This window comes from Alosa alosa, chromosome 6 (assembly GCF_017589495.1).
Source record: "Alosa alosa isolate M-15738 ecotype Scorff River chromosome 6, AALO_Geno_1.1, whole genome shotgun sequence".
Taxonomy (NCBI): Eukaryota; Metazoa; Chordata; class Actinopteri; order Clupeiformes; family Clupeidae; genus Alosa; species Alosa alosa.
In genome coordinates, this window is record NC_063194.1 from 5,677,935 (window position 1) to 5,695,887 (window position 17,953).

Below are 17,953 nucleotides of genomic sequence, written 5' to 3' on the forward strand. Positions count from 1 at the left end.
GTTTGTCTGAATGTTTGGCCATCTCCAAACATTTCTCGTGGGGCTCTTCATGTGTTGAATGTTCAGTTAAAAAGGGTCAGATATGACTACATGCAATGGGTCATGCCTATCTATGGAAATGTAGTTCTCTGTTTAGTGGTACTTCCTTGTCCCTCAAGTCAATGCAAAGACCAAGAGGACAACAATACCCACAATCCAATATGGTTGTCGCTCCCTTTCGTCGAGGAGAGTCATCAGCACACACGAGGACTCGCGTTGAGTGCTGAGTCGAATCTCTCTTTCTCTCGCCCCTCGTCGAGAGAAACCGGCTGTTTTATCCTACGAAAAACGGAACCCCACTACACACACAGGAGGGAAAGTTTTAGCCGCTTTAAGGGGTGACACCGGGTAAGGGGTGGACACAAAAGTAACTGCGTAGCCGACGTTAGTCTACACTTAAGTACAGTGAAAAATTCACATACCCACGATGGACCCGAGAGACACAGCCCCAGATTCTTGGGAGCAGGAGGACGATGGCGAGGCCGCCGTCGACGTGCAACTATCGGCCTTCAGCGCCCTTAACGTGAACGCCAAGCCGTTTGTCCCAAATATTAATGCGGCAGAATTTGTTCCGTCCTTCGCTCCGAAAGGGCCCACGGAAAATCCTGACTCTGGTGGTAAGTTGGCGGTCACGTTATGTGCTTTGGTGCTTTCATTAGCACATAGCCAGCTAGCTAGCTTGGTAGCATTTAAGTCGGCACACGGCTTCACGTTCTAGGTCTGCAACTACTTTGCTACTGTTGAGCCTGAACGCTAGCTAACGCTAACTTACATCACGCTCACTAAGCGGAAACGTTGCTAGCTAACATTAGCTAACAGGTAGTAACTAACGTTAGCCTGTTAACGTTATTTTAATATATATATATATATATATCACCATTACATATGGTAAAACTAAACCTCATAGCCTTTCAAACGTAGGCTTGAGTGTTACATGTGACATTGATTAATACCATGACTGTTAGTGTTATTCCATGTGTTAAATAAATGACGTGTAACTTGTGGATGTGCTAGCTAGCAAAACTGGCCAATAGTCTACCTTTAACTTAGAGGTGGGATCCGCGAGCATGGTAGATGGTTTGCTAACCTACTATTTGATTTGACCGGCGAGCTATACAAGTTAGCAAGCATGTCGTGCTAACTAAAGTCATGTGACAGTTGTTTCTATGCAAAGCGACTGGGCTAGTAAACGAATTAAGATAATGTGGAACATCAACAAATGATGGCTGGAGTCAACGTTGTAGACATTGTTGGCTAACCTTGGTGGCAAATTTAGTTAATTATCTACCAGAGTTCTGCTAAGTTACGTCTCAAGGACCAGTTTGGCTAACGCTAGTACTCTTTGAATGATGCGTGGTTGTGTCTGGTTAAATGCAACTGGAGGTTATGGTCCCTGTGATCAGCACAACCGAGATGTTCCCTCACGATTAACTACACCCACGTGCAAAGTTACCATTTCAGTATAATAACGTTACTGCTGTGACTGGATGCACCCAAACAGTGTGTTTTCCTAACAGGGACTGTACCCAACCACGTCGTGCTGGATTGGAACGAAACGTTGATTATGTTTTCTACGTGCATTTCCGCCTAATCTGCAGAATGTCACAATTTGTTATACTGTATAATTAGTAATTGGTCTGAATATGACCCTTGATGAACAGCAGCTTGATGCTGTCATTCTACACTTTGCTCCTTTGATAAACTGTGATCGATTCCTGGATATATAAGCTCCATTACATTATCATATGTGTCACCTACACTGCACAGAGATCATCATATGTGGTCCTGAAGGCAATGCCTTACCTGAGGCAAGATCCTACAGTTTTCTGTACATAGCAAAATAACAAAAATGTTAATCTCCAGTGTAGTAGTTTATAGCTGTTTGGTTAAGCCCGATTCCCTGCCACTACTTGGCCTAGTGACCTACCATCTAGGAGTTTTTCAGAGTAGAAAACCTTGTTTACTTACAGGTTGAAGTATACCTCCTCCCTCTTGGAGTTGTAGGGCAGTGTTTTACTTTTGTTAACTTTTACTACTTTTCAAACCCCTGTGTAACTTTTGTAATGCATACATTGTGCCCCATCTCCCCTGCAATTACAAAGAGTTAATTTAGTGTGGCCATGTTACCGCTTTGACTGAACACCCAATCCCATCTGGCTGGATGGGAATGTGTGTAACATTGTTGTACTAACATTCAAGTTAAAAAATGTGTAACCTGCATTTGGTTTGACTGACCGCTGCATCACACGACTCAGCTATTTATGGATTAAACTTAAACAGCTACTATTAACCTTAGAAGAAACGTCAAAACATGAGTCGTTTTCTGTGTGTTTCTGTGCAGGTGGTGATACGGTTGCCAGCATGGAGATTGCAGAACCTGTAGGTAAGTGCCCAAAAACCACTTTTCTTGCCAGCTTTGTCAGGTTGTCAACTTTTGTTTGCACCAAGTGAATAGAGGGCTTAGAGGCAGGCTAAGGTACAGCCACAGGCAGATCTTACTCAGCATAGACCACTTGTTTTAGTAATGCCACAGATTGGTGTGTTACATCATGGCAAAGAGCTGCGGTGCGAGCTGACATTCGGCACTCCCTGCTGTGCTCTTGTTTGTGTTCTGTGTTGCCTGCAAAGTGTTAAACAGAGTTGCTGGGTGATCTGGTCAATTAAAACTGAGACTCATTTAAAGGGCTTTTTTTTGGACAGCACTTGAAAAGGATGTTTTGGGTTAGTTTTGCCTTTAGTCTGTTGCGTTCAGCAATATGCGTGCATGTTGTGTAATTCTTTCCTCTCACCTTAAGTTAGTCAGGTGCATCAGTCCACTTCATCAGTCAGTTCCCAAGTGTGGATGGCAGTGGATGCAGAAGACCTACAATCTATTGGCTCCTATCATCCAGGCCATATTGTAAAGACTTGTCATGGGTACAATGATATTGTACTGACTGTAGCAACCTGTTCGGACCAGCAAGGCAAATTATTAGGCGTAGTGTCAGGGTGTGGCTCTCGCAAGCCAGGTGAGGCTATGTGCGAGGGAAGCCTGGTGGTGGGTCTGGCTTCAAACCAGCTGTTAACAGACTAGGGAAGACCAATTAGCAGGTGTCCATGAGCGCTTCCCAGCGCCTAGGTTAATAATTCGTCTTTCTGTGATTCACTAAGGGAGCATAGAGTTTAAATTTGTTGGCCCTCTGATTATGGGAACTCCCAAGTGTACAGTGAGTGAGTATATGAGTTAGGGGACTGTGGTTTGGATGCCTTGAGATGTGAAAGCATGTGGTTTGCACTGTACTGTCTAACTGGATTGGCTGTCAAATGTATGCCGCCGTCCCCACATGCATTCAGTAAACTTAGCTTTAGCTATAATGCCCTGTGGCTATCGTTGTCTGTTTGGGGTTTTAATGTGTTGCATCTACTAAACGTATAGTGGTCACCTTAAAGACCCTCATGTGAATACATGTCCATAAGATTACATCTTATTTCATTGTCAGCACCCCCGCCCCCCCATCAGTGTTTTTTGACTGAGGCTTATGCTTTAAAATCATTGTTAATGGTCAGAGATCTGGACAAAAGGAGAAGATAGCTAACCACTGTAACATTAGTCAACAACAGTCACTAAATGCTGTGTTGGAACCACCACACATTAACACTAAGAGAAACGGGCAAATACAGAGAGATGAGATGTTTTGGAATCACTCATCAAGAAGGTTATTGGTAACCAGAACATAGTATTTATGTTTGTGTGGGTTAGAGAGGTTATGGACAGACATACAGAGAGTGAGTATGGATGGATGGATGCATGTCTGAACTCGCCTGTGTGTGTGTGTGAAGTTGTGTGTTAATTTGTGTTTGTGTGTGTTAAGCGGCCCCCTTGGAGAACGGAGACGCTGAGATGGCTGTGGAGGAGACGTGGGAGCAGAAAGGGGCGGAGCCCAGCGAAGCAGAGCCGGGAGGCGGGTCGGGCGGAGACGAGGGTCCGGCAGACGACTCGCCCCAGGACGAGGGGATGGAGGATGAGGAGGAGACACCAGCGCTCAAAGTGGTCCCCGTCCCGAAAGACGCTCCTAAGAAGGAGCACGTCAACGTGGTGTTCATCGGCCATGTTGGTGAGTGTGGTCAGAGATACAGGTTTCTTCTGGGGGATGCGGGGGATAGAATGGTTGGTGTGATTAGTTTCCAAATTTCATTGGTGATGGTTGTTTCACCGCTGCTTCAGTAATCAGTGTTTCCTGTGGACCAGGAGGTTTGGCGTGGGGGAAGGGGGGCAGTCAACAGTGTAATTATTTTGAAACAGGCTTTTACATAGGCAAGAGCTCAGTACTAGATCAGCGGTACAGGCTATGTGGTGTACAGCTGTTTCGATTAGAAGTTAAACTGCTCAACCAGGTGTAGCTTATGTTGGAAATCGTGCCACATATCCTATTTTCACCATTACAGAGGCACAAACAAAAATGACAACAATAACACTATGCTGATTACCATTTTGTTAACGCATGTTTCAAGTAGCTAGTTACAACTATAACTAGGCTTCGTTACTGTTGTTAAGTTGTGGTCTGAGACAACTTGCTATCTGTTCTTGGGATCAGTGAGCAATTCATTTGGCGGGTTGAAAACGAAAAATACAACAGGCAATTTATGGGCGTCTGTCTATGTTTTGTTGTTGAAACTTGTTGACAGTGAAATGGCAAGTCAGTTATAGATGTTTCAATCCTCACTGCTGCCGTTTTTGTGAAGTGTGAATTTGGATGCTGTACCCACGCAGGATAAGTAGACTCTAGAATAAACCAGCACGGCATGCTTGCGGTTGTGTCCCTCGTCCTAACTAGTTAAGGCCTGTTACCTAGCACAGAGAAACCACCACCAGCAGGACTGTTTTATCAGCTGTGACCTTACTCCCTTCGCTCTTTTATCTCCCCCCATACTCCTCCCTCTCTCTCTATTTCTCTCTCTCTCTTTCTCTCTTTCAGATGCTGGCAAGTCCACAATTGGAGGTCAAATCATGTAAGTAGCAATGGCTCTGTGTTTGGCACCCATCTGAGCGATTGTTGGTGTTCAGTGTCTGGTAGGTTGGCAGCAGCCATTCTCACGTCCTTGTGCTCTCTGGTCCTCTGGGGTGCTTAGGTACCTGACGGGCATGGTGGAGAAGAGGACTCTGGAGAAATACGAGAGGGAAGCGAAGGAGAAGAACAGGGAGACCTGGTAAGAACACACAGACCATTCTCTCAGGCCATTTAACCCTTAGGGCTCGATTGACGCAAAGTGTGTCAAAAAACACACCCATTCTTCTCTGTTACATTGCTCCACAACTATTAGTTGCAGTAAGATGAGACAGAGATACGGAGCTATCAATTGATACCAAGTACATCCTTCTGGGTTATAAAACAGACAGTGACAGCAAAATAATAACTTCATATAGCTCGACTTACCCCACGTTTTTGTGGCAAAGCATGTTCATAATCCAACACCATCATGTGTTTCTCTATTGCAAAGCATTTTCATAATCCGGTTTCAGTCCTAGCAAATTCCTGCATGGTCAGGGTTCCCGCGGATCCTTAAAAAGTCTTAAATACAACTTTTGGTTTTTAAGGCCTAAAAAAAGTCTGAAATTGTCTGGGATGTCTTGAATTTCGAAAGGGAGGTATTAAATTGCGTATGGGACCGCCAGCGAGCGAGTGCAAGAGAGCGAGTGAAATGTTTTCATCCGGTTTTGTGTATTTAAAACGCAATTGTATAAGTGACTATAAGGCTACGAGAGGAAGTATTGCAGAGTGAAGATGTTTTTCACGAGTGTGGTTAAAGGTGTGAAAACAGTAATAATACAGTATGTACAAATATGCCTGACGTTTTCGTGGTGTAGCCGAGGCCTGAGACATACGCAGGTAGCCTACGTGAGCAGTAGAATGAGCGTGAGAAAGAGCTGGTAAGCCAGTTAGCGATAGGGTGGCCATACGTTCGAATTTAGGCCGGACATATAGATTTTACTATGGACTATGGATGCGAAGACTGCTGGTCAAGTTATGCGCAGTGCTTTTGTCACTCGTCTGATAATTTGCTGCGCAATTTATGAAGGAACCACGGACTGACAGAAAAAGAAAACAAACGTTTTCGCAATCAGGAGGAAATACTGTACATTTTAAGTTAATCTGTTTGCATCTTTCCAGCGTGTGTTGCTGGCCTAGCCTAGGAAAGAAAATATCTGTCTAAGTTATAATACCTGTAATATCTGTCAGCAGCTTGCTTGACAGCGTTTTTCCAGTAGGCCTACTACGCAAAAGTTGTGAAATATAACCGCATATTTTTTGAATGTCTGCGACTGGCCACATAAAAAAAATGTGCGTTCATAATACGTGCGTGCATAATAAGTGCGTGCTTGAGATGAAACCAGCAGCTTTCAGCAGGATCATGCGAGGAGGCTCTGTCTCTTACAGTAATTAATTTAAAAGAAGTCAATGGTTTTACAATGTTTCAGTCAAGCTTTGGTTGGTTTAGATACAACTGGTATGCAAAATGTAAAGCAGTGGATTAACTTTAATTTGCTGTGCTGCATATGACCCAATAGATGCACATAGTAAATTATATAAAGTAGGCCTATTAAAATATTTAAATAGCTTAGTTTAACTTTGAAAGAAATATTGAAGGGAATCGTCCAGTGCACATGACTTTGGCAAGTAGCCTAGGCTACTACAGACACAGGTGAAGAACAGTCAGCCTCAGCCAGTAGCACAACCAAATATGTACAGCCAGCTTTAAAAGCAAGCAGCCCAGACACAATTATTATTCTTTCGCCAAAATATATCTGGTAACTTCTGTAGACATCCAAAATGGGGTGGGGCTTAAATGATTAGAAAAAAAAAACTATTGCATAAAACAGTTTTTAAGTTGTCGTATGTATCGTTTTGCCGTGATATAGTCTTCATTTTTCCATTTAGATGTCTTGAAAAGGTCTTAAAAGTCTTTAAATTTGCACTTGGAAAATGTATGGTATCCAATTCAAGGCTCACATTGCATCCCAATTTGTTCGACAAAGAAACACTTATTTTGCCTTTACTTTGTTCATTGCAATGCAGTAGAAAGTTGTTGTAGAGAATCATCATGAGTGCACACACAGGCTAACGCGCAAGCTCGGGTCAAGTCAGGTCAGATAGGTTCGGGTCACAGATATGCAGCACAGAATGGTAATTTTTCATCACTAAATAAAAAATGGCATTTATTTCTGTAAAGCACACACCACATATTTCTGTACATTGCTCAGCTCCAAATTGGTTGTTGTATTGCCAAATTCAGTTCAGTCTGGTCTACACATACATGAAATTCATGTCCAGCAGCTTGCTGTGGTGAGATACATTTCAAAAAGAATTGTATAATACACTTTTTGTCTTTTTATTATTTCAAAATGGAAATCAAATCAATGCAAGTTTTAATACATGAAATGGTGGCAAATCTGGATAGCCTAGACTGTGGTGAAAAAATCTATATATAGCATGTGTGAATGGCTATATTGGTTACTTTTTTGTATAATTGCTTTTTGAGAAAGCTGTTCATATTGACGTGGGTTGCTGTCATTAGGCTAATCAGTACCGTAATTCTACCTTGGAGTTTGTTCTCAGGTGGTCTAACAAGTTCTTTGGTCTCTCTGCCAGGTACCTCTCTTGGGCTCTCGACACAAACCAAGAGGAGAGAGACAAAGGGAAGACCGTGGAGGTTGGACGTGCGTACTTTGAGACTGAAAAAAAGCACTTTACCATCTTGGATGCCCCGGGCCACAAAAGCTTTGTCCCCAACATGATTGGTGGAGCGTCGCAAGCTGACCTGGCTGTCTTGGTGAGTGTGGTGGCTTGACTGACCGGACATAAACTATGTACCATGTTACCATTATTGGGATGGGAAGTTCATCAGCATGATGTGATTTCTAATGGGCCTGCCAGTAGAGGGCACTGTTTGAATAGGAAACATGAGTATTAAACCAAAATGAAGAGTGGCTGTTATCTAGTTGCGTCAGGGCATGTAAGAAAGACAAGTGCCATCCAGTCTGAAGTGTTTTGAAGAGAAAAATGTCAAACATTTGCCAGAATTTTTTAATTTCTATTTCCAGTTTGGTTTGATTGGTCTGTTGGTTTAGTTTGTCAGTTAATTTGTGCTTTCTGATATTTGGTTTTAGTAGCTATCTATATATTGTGTCACAGGTGATCTCAGCCAGGAAAGGAGAGTTTGAGACCGGCTTTGAGAAAGGCGGTCAGACACGGGAGCACGCAATGTTGGCCAAAACTGCGGGAGTCAAGCATCTGATTGTTCTGGTCAACAAAATGGACGACCCCACAGTCAACTGGAGTCTGGAGAGGTGAAGATTGTCTTAAATCTAAGATTACTCAGTCCTCTTGTCTGATGTGTTTTTAGTAGATACCCCAAATAGCAGTATTTTATATCTTCGCAGTGAGTGAGGTTTTGATTTTTGGTTTTGGTTCATTTCAGGTACGAAGAATGTAAGGAGAAACTCGTGCCATTCTTGAGGAAGGTCGGCTTTAACCCCAAAAAAGACATTCACTTCATGCCGTGCTCTGGACTAACAGGGGCCAATCTAAAAGAACCAGCTGAAATGTGCTCTTGGTATACGTAAGTACAGCCCATTCTATATGCGTTTGCCACTCATTGTCCAAACTGCAAATAAAATCCAGTGTTTCCCATACATTGACTAATCTGTGGCGGGGCGCCACGAAATAAAAATCGGCCGCCACAGATTAATATTCTATATTTAATTTAATTTGATTTAATTTAAATTAAATATAAGGTCAAATCCTTGCATTGCCATTGAGCTGCGCTTTTTACGCACGCAGGTTTTCCTTGCCCCGCCCCGCTCTCTCTCGTAGCCCACTGCCACTCCTCTGCATGTGCATTTAACAAAATATTCACAATTGTTGAAGGATTGTTGTTGCCACATAGAAGCATGGTTAAATTGCTATTAAATCCGCTTAGCATTGTGACCATGCTGCGCAAATTTGTTCAAAACTGCTGCATTGAAGTGAACTCGGCTAAGGTCTTATCTCAACATAGTAGGCTACATTGAAGAGACTAAACTAAGTTAAGTTATGAAATCAAGCAGTTATCTCAAAGCTAACGTTAGAATACTGTTTGGATGTCGAATTTAGCCTACTTACAGCTGCTTGTCAATTTCGTTGAAGGACTCATTTTATTGACTCTGACACTGAATGTTTGCAAAATCCTGATGTAAATGGAAAAGTGTTTTCCAAAATTCAAAAGTGCTTGTCCCAAGGAGAAGTACGAACCTTTTTTTTTAACTATGTAGAAAACATAGTCCAAGTCAGCTACCGCCACAAATTAAATCCTATTCTGTGGGAAACACTGAAATCTAACCAAGTGTTATTAATCTTTTATATTAAGATCAAAAGACCTATTTGTTGAGTTTGACTTATTTTAAGGAGTCTTATCAAGATAAATGTGCTCAACGCACTGGCAGCCAAATTTGCTTGTTTTCAGAACAAATTTGCTTAACGCACTGGCAGCTAAATTTGCTTGTTTTCATGATGAGACGGCTTGAAAAATGATTTTACGAGACAGTACTAATGTCTCTTTATACTGAAAACAATACCAACTAGATTTTTTGATCTTGATATAAGATTAATAACACTTGGTTAGATTTTTATTAGATAAGCAGTTTTTGTAGTGCTTTCGACTATTTACTTTATGAACTGTGTGAGACACTGAACATTTTTGTTATGCTTATTTTTTGTTTGTAATTTGAATGCATACTTTTATTTTTTCACAGAGGGTTACCATTCATTCCACATCTGGACAGTTTGCCAAACTTAAACAGAGCAAGTGACGGACCGGTGAGGTTACCAATTGTAGATAAGTACAAGGTGAGTAGCGTGCAATTTTAATTGCATTCCAGCTGTCACCAACACCCCAACATTCAAACAGTTCGGGCCTGTGTCCACCAATCACGTTTTTTGTGGCGACAGTGCCCTCAACATCCTTTTCAGAGTGCTTCGGTCAAGTGTTTCGGTGTTTCCGCTAGATTTTCTTTTAACAGTGGCAGCTTTTAAGGTTACAAGGCTAGTATGAAAAAACTGGGGGACAGGTGTCACTCCCGGGATGTTCTTTTAATTCTAGTTGCTAATCACACCATTTAGCCTAACGTGACTTGAGAGGGACAGGATTCGGGAACTAAAGACAGGCCCTTCTTCTGTCTGACTCGCGTTACGTTAACCCATGCATTAAACCACATGTCGCTTGAACATACCGGTAGTTTACGTTGACAATGGAGAAATGCTTAGCTTACTTAGTTTATGATAGAAATTAGATTTTGTGCCAACATGTTGTAGAAACACAACCCACAACACTGCCTTTATTTGGTGCAAATCTCCTTTACTTTATAGTCTGTGATTCACATTAGGCCTACTAGGCCTTCACCACGAGTACATACAAAAATGTTTTTGGCCAAGTTTTGCTTTAATCCAATTTACCTTCGTTACTACCAGTCGTTGCTTTTTTACTGCGTCGGTTCGCGATTGAGTGCGTATATAATGTAACAGCATTGTCTTCGCGGAGACATCCACTCTCCAGTTTCATTTTTGCTGCTGTTGCGAGCGAGCTAATAGGCTACGATATGGGAAATACTTTTTTAATAAGATCAGCTTCAGAAATGAATGGGTTTTCCTTAGCCTGGGCTACTTTTTCAGCATCCAGCGGAGGGCATTTAGTAGGGATCGACCAATTATCGGCCGGGCCGATTATTAGGGCCGATATTTAGCATTTTTATAATAATTGGTATCGGTCATTTTTTCCACCGATAAACCGATACTGAAATGGATAAAGAATGAAACGTGCTACTTTGTCTGTAAAGCGTCTCTCACTCCCTGCATTTGCTACTCTGTGGCCGAGAGCACTGTCCCGCCCACTACACCGTCTGATTGGTTAGTTAGCACGATTGCAGCCAATCAGGATCGAAGACTGAACACGGAGAAAGTTTAGAATTTTCACTGAGGCTTACTGTAGACTGGGCTTCAGCTATTTTTCGAAGGTAAGGAAGGTAGGCCTACCTTACATTGCTGAAGTTGCAATGAATCACAATCATCTACTACACTGAAGTTACAAAAACACTACTTTGTAAGCTATTGTCTCTTTGATCCGGATCAATAAGTAGCCTAAAGCACCCACCTCCTTCATTTAGCGAATTCCCGATTGATGCACGTTAGTCATAGCCTACCGTTTACTAGTTAGCCTACAAACTCGTGTGCTGCGCGTCGGGAGTTCTTTGCATCCGCCTCGTCCATTAATTGTGAATAACGGGACACCTCGGCGGACGTTATCCCTTAGGCCTACATCCTAAATTATGCGATAGCGAACGTCAAAAAGTCTAGTTGCTGCTTTTTGACGGACTGTCAGAAAAGACTACAGGCACCCAGGGTCAGCCGTAATTTAATCAGACCTGAACTAAATCGCGTCCTGAGCTTACAATTACGTGCCTTTTAGGCTCACAGAAGTGTAGCTTATAGCCTACATATGGACACAAATTGCGTGCTTAAATAGCCTAAGAACTATTTTAAAACTGTTTTGTTAAACTATTAAACCATAACACTTGCCATCACGCATGCACCTCTTCCTCTCCCTATCCCTCTCTCGTTGCACTCACACACCGCGATGGCAAAGCATCCTCTTTGTGACAGGTCTCTTACAAGCACATAGCCCATTGTGTATGCCTATGGAAATAATTGCTATCAGTCAGCTCTTGGATTAACATGATACACAGGATTTACACTTGAGATGCAAGTTGATAGACAATTGTGTATCAAAAGAAGAAAGAAAAGTTAGCATAATTAAATGCTTTTGAATGAATTTTTTTAGCATATCGCCATAGCCTAGGCTACTATCTACCCCCCTTTTTGACAACTGAAATATCGGTTTTACATATCGGTTATCGGCCTCCTGTTTTGGTAATAATTGAGATCGGTATCGGCCCTGAAAAAACCATATCGGTCAATCCCTAGCATTTAGCCTACTATGCTTCCGGACAATATTTTGCATCTCTTCTAATTCTGAAGCAGTGGCACCACTAAATGAAGAGGAAACACTGAGAAGAAAGTTAATGTTTTAAATAGGCTACATCAATACAATATATAATATGTGAAGCGAAACCGGCTACCATGCTGAAATAAACGTAGAGGAAACACTGTGTATATTGTATGTTACCAAAACCGTCTGCCAGCACGTCTTTTTGGAATGTTGCCTAATGCTAACTAACTAGCTAACTGAAATGGCAGCAGTCATTCAGGACTCCGCTCACTAAATATGACTTCGACTGACAAAAGGAGTTAATTTGGCATTACAACAGTATAGGTCATCCCTCTAGGCCAGGGGTCTCAAACTCCCGGCCCAACCTATGTCAAAATAATAATGTAATCCGGCCCTTGAGGGTATTTTTAATTGCGACAAACAACAATACTAATTAAAATAGACGATAGATCCAAGTACGGTGACATCTCTTTTTTTTTCTTTTCTTTTTTTCTTGTACTCTTCTCCACTATTTGCTAGACATCCAGAGCTTGATTCAAACCCAAAATCGCTGCGCAAAGCTTAAATAAGGAAATACTTGTATTACACTCGAAAAATGCGAAGTAGACACCAAATGCTGAATAACGTTCACGTGTGATGAAGTCTTGGGTAGGCTATGTTATTCACTTATTCTAATTTCTGAAGGAGAATTCTTTGCGTGTATACGACGGTGTCCACTAAGCATACCATGCTTATTTTATTTATAATAAAATATTATGTTAAATAATTATATTATATTATTTATTTCAACCCTCTGCCCAACATAGCTTGGAAGTTGCAGTGGTAATCGTGATGATGGTGTCCGTAATGGACGTGGTTCAGCAGGGGTAGTAGAAATAGGGCTCTGAAGAACTACAAAGTCACCCGCGATAGGAACTGATTTGACCAGGATACTTTATTGTAGGCCTTGTGGTTATAGGCTAGTAATAGTTTACTATTGTTGGTATATATCTTAAGCCAACTGTTTTCCTGTTAATTTGTTATGTGGGTAATATGACAAAAAAGAAAGTAAACCTGCTCAAATATGCTCAACATATTTACTGAAAGGTGCATAATTTGAGGTGCTTGCCATCCAGTGGCAAATTAGATGGGTAAATTTACCCCCTTCATAAACTTTTGTTCATACTCAAAAGATTTTTACATTTACAGTAGGACTTTATCTCTGACCACTTTCAAGCCATGGCCTTTTAAAATTTTGATATGAAAATCCAATGGTGTTGCTTTCTTAACCCTGACGCCTAGTTTGCCAGATTTAAAAAAGTTAGGAGAGGGAAATATTTTTATTTGGTGTGAAACACACACATAGGCCTACATGTTTTTATGTTTGTTTTTATCATTTGTATTAATATTTATTTTATCATTATTTTATTTATAAGCTAAGGTTGCTAGCACGGGTGTCTAAAATAGATAAAAAGACTTGCACTTTCTGTTTGTAGTCTTGTGTTTGAAAATACAGTATTTGAAAAAAAAACATTGCATTTTAGGAAATACACTGACGTGGCCCTCCAATCAGATGACATTGGCAGAAGTGGCCCTCAGCTCATTTGAGTTTGAGACCCCTGCTCTAGGCTTTGTAATTTGCGTTCAGTTTGCAGCAGTGATTTAATGTTAGTCACGATAGGACTTGGCTGATTGAGTTTTTCTCTGCGCCTACCAACATTGTTGACGGTGTAGGTCCCGCCCCTTCCTTGATTTCAATTGGCTAGCAAGAGAGAAGTGACATTGACGAGCCCAGCGCTGACCGGAAAAAAATGGTCAGCGCTGAGGGCTTTTTTCCGCCAAGGGCGCTGAGCGCTGTAAAAGCTGAAATTAATAGGATTTCTATTGAAAATAGCCGCCGTTGGTGCAAAAAAAATTTGTTTGGTGGCCCTTATGCCATTCATCGATCTGAGAATTAAGCGTACTGAAGGTTTGGCTCAACCTGAATCAATATATTTTGTCATTTCAGGACATGGGCACTGTGGTCCTTGGAAAGCTGGAATCGGGATCAATCGGCAAAGCAAACCAACTTATCATGATGCCCAACAGGGTAAGTTTATAGTACACACATTGTATTTGGCAAAAAATCATCTCTTATTCCCCAGATTTAGTATTTTAAGCCCATCAAACATCCTACCATATCATATAATATTAAACTACGCTGCATTGATGGGACTGGCTCATGTACAGCCATATGTGTGGCTGTTTAGCAACCAAAGCAGTGTCTGTGACAGTCATTTAGAGTTCATGTGTGGTGCTAGTTTTGGTTGTACCGGTGAGAGTACCAGTACATGGATTAAACCTAGTCCTGGACTAACTTCAATGGAGATTTCCTTCGAGGAAAAAGATTTCGGTCTTCGGGAAATCGTCTGTAAAATTTGGTGCAATATGGCCGATCCTTGACTTTACTGTGTGTGTGTGTGTGTGTGTGTGTGTGCTAGCACACTGTGGAAGTTCTGACTTTGCTGTCAGACGACGTGGAGACGGACGACGCGGGACCAGGCGAGAACCTGAAGCTGCGGCTCAAGGGAATCGAGGAAGAGGAGATCCTTCCGGGATTCATCCTCTGCAACAGCGAGAACCTCTGCCACACAGGGCGCACCTTTGACGCCCAGGTACAGTGGACCCACCACACATACACTTACCTATAGCCTCCAGATGATTCATCTTAAATTTGTGCTATCGCTTTAGTTGCCGTTGGCAGCAACCTAGAGCTTTATGGGATGGAAGATAACCCTGAAGTCAGCTGTATTTATGACATCATATTGTTTGTATCTTTAAACAGATTGTCATCATCGAACACAAGTCGATCATCTGTCCTGGTTACAATGCAGTTTTACACATCCATACCTGCATTGAAGAAGTTCAAATTACGGTAACCTTTCTGTTCTGGATAATTTTGTTTAAAATGTTGTGTGTTTGTGTATAATGTATTGTGTAAAAGTTTTGTATTGTGTTCAGCACCTCTGGTAACTGAAAGTTGACTTTTAACAGTTCTCTGGTACTTTTGTCCTATTTTCCTATCTTCTAGGCCTTAATCTGTTTGGTAGACAAAAAGACGGGCGACAAGAGCAAGACGCGGCCCCGCTTTGTCAAGCAGGACCAGGTGTGCATTGCCCGGCTGCGGACCGCAGGAACCATCTGCCTTGAGACATTCAAAGACTTCCCTCAGATGGGACGCTTCACCCTACGAGACGAAGGTGAGTTTGCACTCAGACAACGTTGGCACAGAGGGTTATGTAACACTGATCAGTCATTAAAATGAGTGACTTTGTCAGCGGTATAATTATTTTACTATACCTTGGGAGTTGCTTGAAGTTTTAAGTCACACTGAAGGGAACCAAAGCATATTATTTTTAAAAATATGTTCTGGGGCTTTTATGCCTTTAATCTGACAGGATAGTGGAAAGAGTGACAGGAAAGAAGTGTGAGAGAGAGATGGTGTGGGATCGGGAAATTACCCAGGCTGGACCTGTACCCGGGTCCCCTGGAGTGGGCCCAAATATGGTACTGGCGTACAGTTGCGCTACAGCGCCCCCCACAGATCAGATGAAATTTATGAATAAATGGAGCAAAGGCTTAAAATAGAGAAGGTTAACATAGTAATGACTGCAAAAGAGGTGATTCAGCATTAACCCACTATGAAAAATCTAATGAACTACTTAGCACATTGTAAACACTAACAAAATTTTATTAGACAGACAGGGCTGTGCATGCAGCAACAAAATCAGTCCGTGCTATTGATGATATACCAGCTTAGCACCAGTGGTGGCTTATTTAAAAAGGTTTTCTAAAGTGTAGCCTATAGATGAGGTGTTTGTAGCTACATATAGATGCTAGAGATTTTGTGAATTGTGCTACAAAACTATCAACCTCTGTAGCACCAGTGGTATGAACAAAAAAGTTAACGTACAGCCCTGGCGGTTAAAATGGAGAGTGGAGCAAAGAGTCAGATGCTCAGATGAGGTGTGCGTGCATATGTGCGTGCTTGCGCGGATTAGACGCCTTCCTTAGAGTTTTCCCTAACCCTTTTTGACTGACTGATGTTTTCTCCTTCCACCTGCAGGTAAAACCATTGCCATTGGGAAGGTGTTGAAGCTCGTCGATGAGAAAGAGTGAACCAGTTGCATGATGGGTGTTTTCTGGAATGACCAAGCTGAGGCGGAGGTGGGCGGCTGCAGAGTCAGTAGACCCCCCCCCTTCACAGCCCACCGACTCTCCTCCACTCCACTACCCCCCCCACAGTCCCCTCTGCCTCCCGAAGACCAGCTGAAAAAAACTAACAAAAACAATTCTTGTCTCAAAAAGATATCTGTTTTTAAGCAAACGGAAAAAAATGAAATCAAGTCCACATGTGTCAGCTTTCTCATATTGAGAGCTCAGCGATGCCATTTTGGTTAGGCCCGTGAAAGACCTTCCATTCCCATTCCCTTGCTGGTCTACTCTTGTGAGCAAAAGAGATGCATTTTTCTCTGATTTTTATTATTTTATTTTTATTATTGATTTTTTTTTCTCCCTTTTTTGCTTCCATTATAGTAAAATAATGGCAGCAGTTATGTGGACCAGTTTTTTTTTTTTTGTTTTTTTGCTCTGAAAACATCAGATTTAAACATGCAGGGGAAAACAATGTTTGAGAAATTAACCGGTTTAAACCTGAATGTTAATATCTTGGTTGTACATGTCTCCCTTTTGCTTATTGCCCACTTTGATTCCTCAACTTGTGCAGTTCTCCTGGAACAGGCACAGACGTGTTCACATGTTATTAAAGCAACTTCTATGACAATAAATATTAAATTGGGGAAATAGTCCTTGCTCTTTATTGTTGAATTCAATTTAAAGTGTTTATTTGTTCCATTCTAGCAAGTAAGATGCAAGTTCTGCCATGATATACTATGCTCTGATTGATTCAGAAAGGTTCCTGCATATCTTGAAAAGAGCTGGAAAGAACTTGGTGGCTCCATTCAGTAAAACATCTTTTGTCTGAACATCTGAGAGTGCTGAAACTTTTTCTTGTCCGTTGTGTAATGAATGACTTGAGTTTTGGGTCAAATGGTGTTGGGTTTACTCGCTGCTTCCAGCAAGATAACAGTAGACATTTATCAATATACTGGAATGTTGGTGCCTTAAAGGAACCGGATGTAAGAAATGTATTTCAATTAATCATAAAATGGCCCTGATATGTCACTAGACATTAAGAAGTCATGTTCATTTCAAATACTTAGATCACTGACAACAGTAGTTCGGCCAGGATATTGTCATTTAAAAAGTGAACTTGCAGCCCTCAACTGATGTTGATGTCATGTTATGTTTGGCCGGATGCACCACCCTCCACCTATCTACTAATCACAAAGTCAGTAGTGTTTCAGCATCCGGGTTGCCAGCTCTGCCAGTCAGGGAGGAGGGGGAGGGGATACACCGCTCTACAGTAATTTGAAAGTGATTGCCGTACCAGTTTTGGCCACAATCTTACATACGGTTCCTTTAACTTGTAATGTTTTTTTTTTTTTTTTTTTCATCTTGTTTTTAAGTATATTTTTTGGGCCTTTTGCCTTTATTTGTATAGGTCAGTGAAGAGTGAGACAGGAAGTAAGTGGGAGAGAGAGATGGGGTGGGACCGGGATATGACGTTGGATTCGAACCTGGGTTCCCGTGGGCACTTGGACCCGTATATGGTATGAGCGCTTTAGCCTGTTGTGCCACAGCGCCCCCATGAATCAGTTTTTTTGAGTGTTGGTATTTATTACAATGACTATATACAGTAGAAGGTACACTTGACAACATGTATATTTATATCTGATATTGCCACAAACAGGTGTGCAACCCTTGTAGGATTTCAGTTTAACTCATGTCATATAAACTTTCTTAGTGAACATATCTG

The 17,953-nt window shown here is 41.7% G+C and overlaps 1 protein-coding gene across 1 annotated transcript; it reads left to right on the top strand.

Annotated features, from left to right (window-relative positions):
* Nucleotides 1–217: 217 nt before the first annotated feature.
* Nucleotides 218–17,060, top strand: gspt1l (G1 to S phase transition 1, like). Its single transcript, XM_048246808.1, has 14 exons — nucleotides 218–656; nucleotides 2,381–2,422; nucleotides 3,891–4,133; nucleotides 4,995–5,028; nucleotides 5,149–5,226; nucleotides 7,668–7,848; nucleotides 8,211–8,365; nucleotides 8,497–8,637; nucleotides 9,809–9,902; nucleotides 14,045–14,125; nucleotides 14,517–14,690; nucleotides 14,861–14,950; nucleotides 15,107–15,275; nucleotides 16,142–17,060. The coding sequence occupies exons 1-14, from the start codon at nucleotides 467–469 to the stop codon at nucleotides 16,192–16,194; spliced, it is 1,725 nt and encodes a 574-aa protein (XP_048102765.1). The 5' UTR covers nucleotides 218–466; the 3' UTR covers nucleotides 16,195–17,060.
* The last annotated feature ends 893 nt before the right edge of the window (nucleotides 17,061–17,953 follow it).

Coding starts and splice junctions, on each gene's coding strand:
- gspt1l (XM_048246808.1), top strand. CDS start 467: ATGGACCCGAGAGACACAGCCCCAGATTCTTGGGAGCAGGAGGACGAT. Junction 4,134..4,994: donor GGTGTTCATCGGCCATGTTG/GTGAGTGTGGTC, acceptor TCTCTCTTTCAG/ATGCTGGCAAGTCCACAATT. Junction 7,849..8,210: donor AAGCTGACCTGGCTGTCTTG/GTGAGTGTGGTG, acceptor ATTGTGTCACAG/GTGATCTCAGCCAGGAAAGG.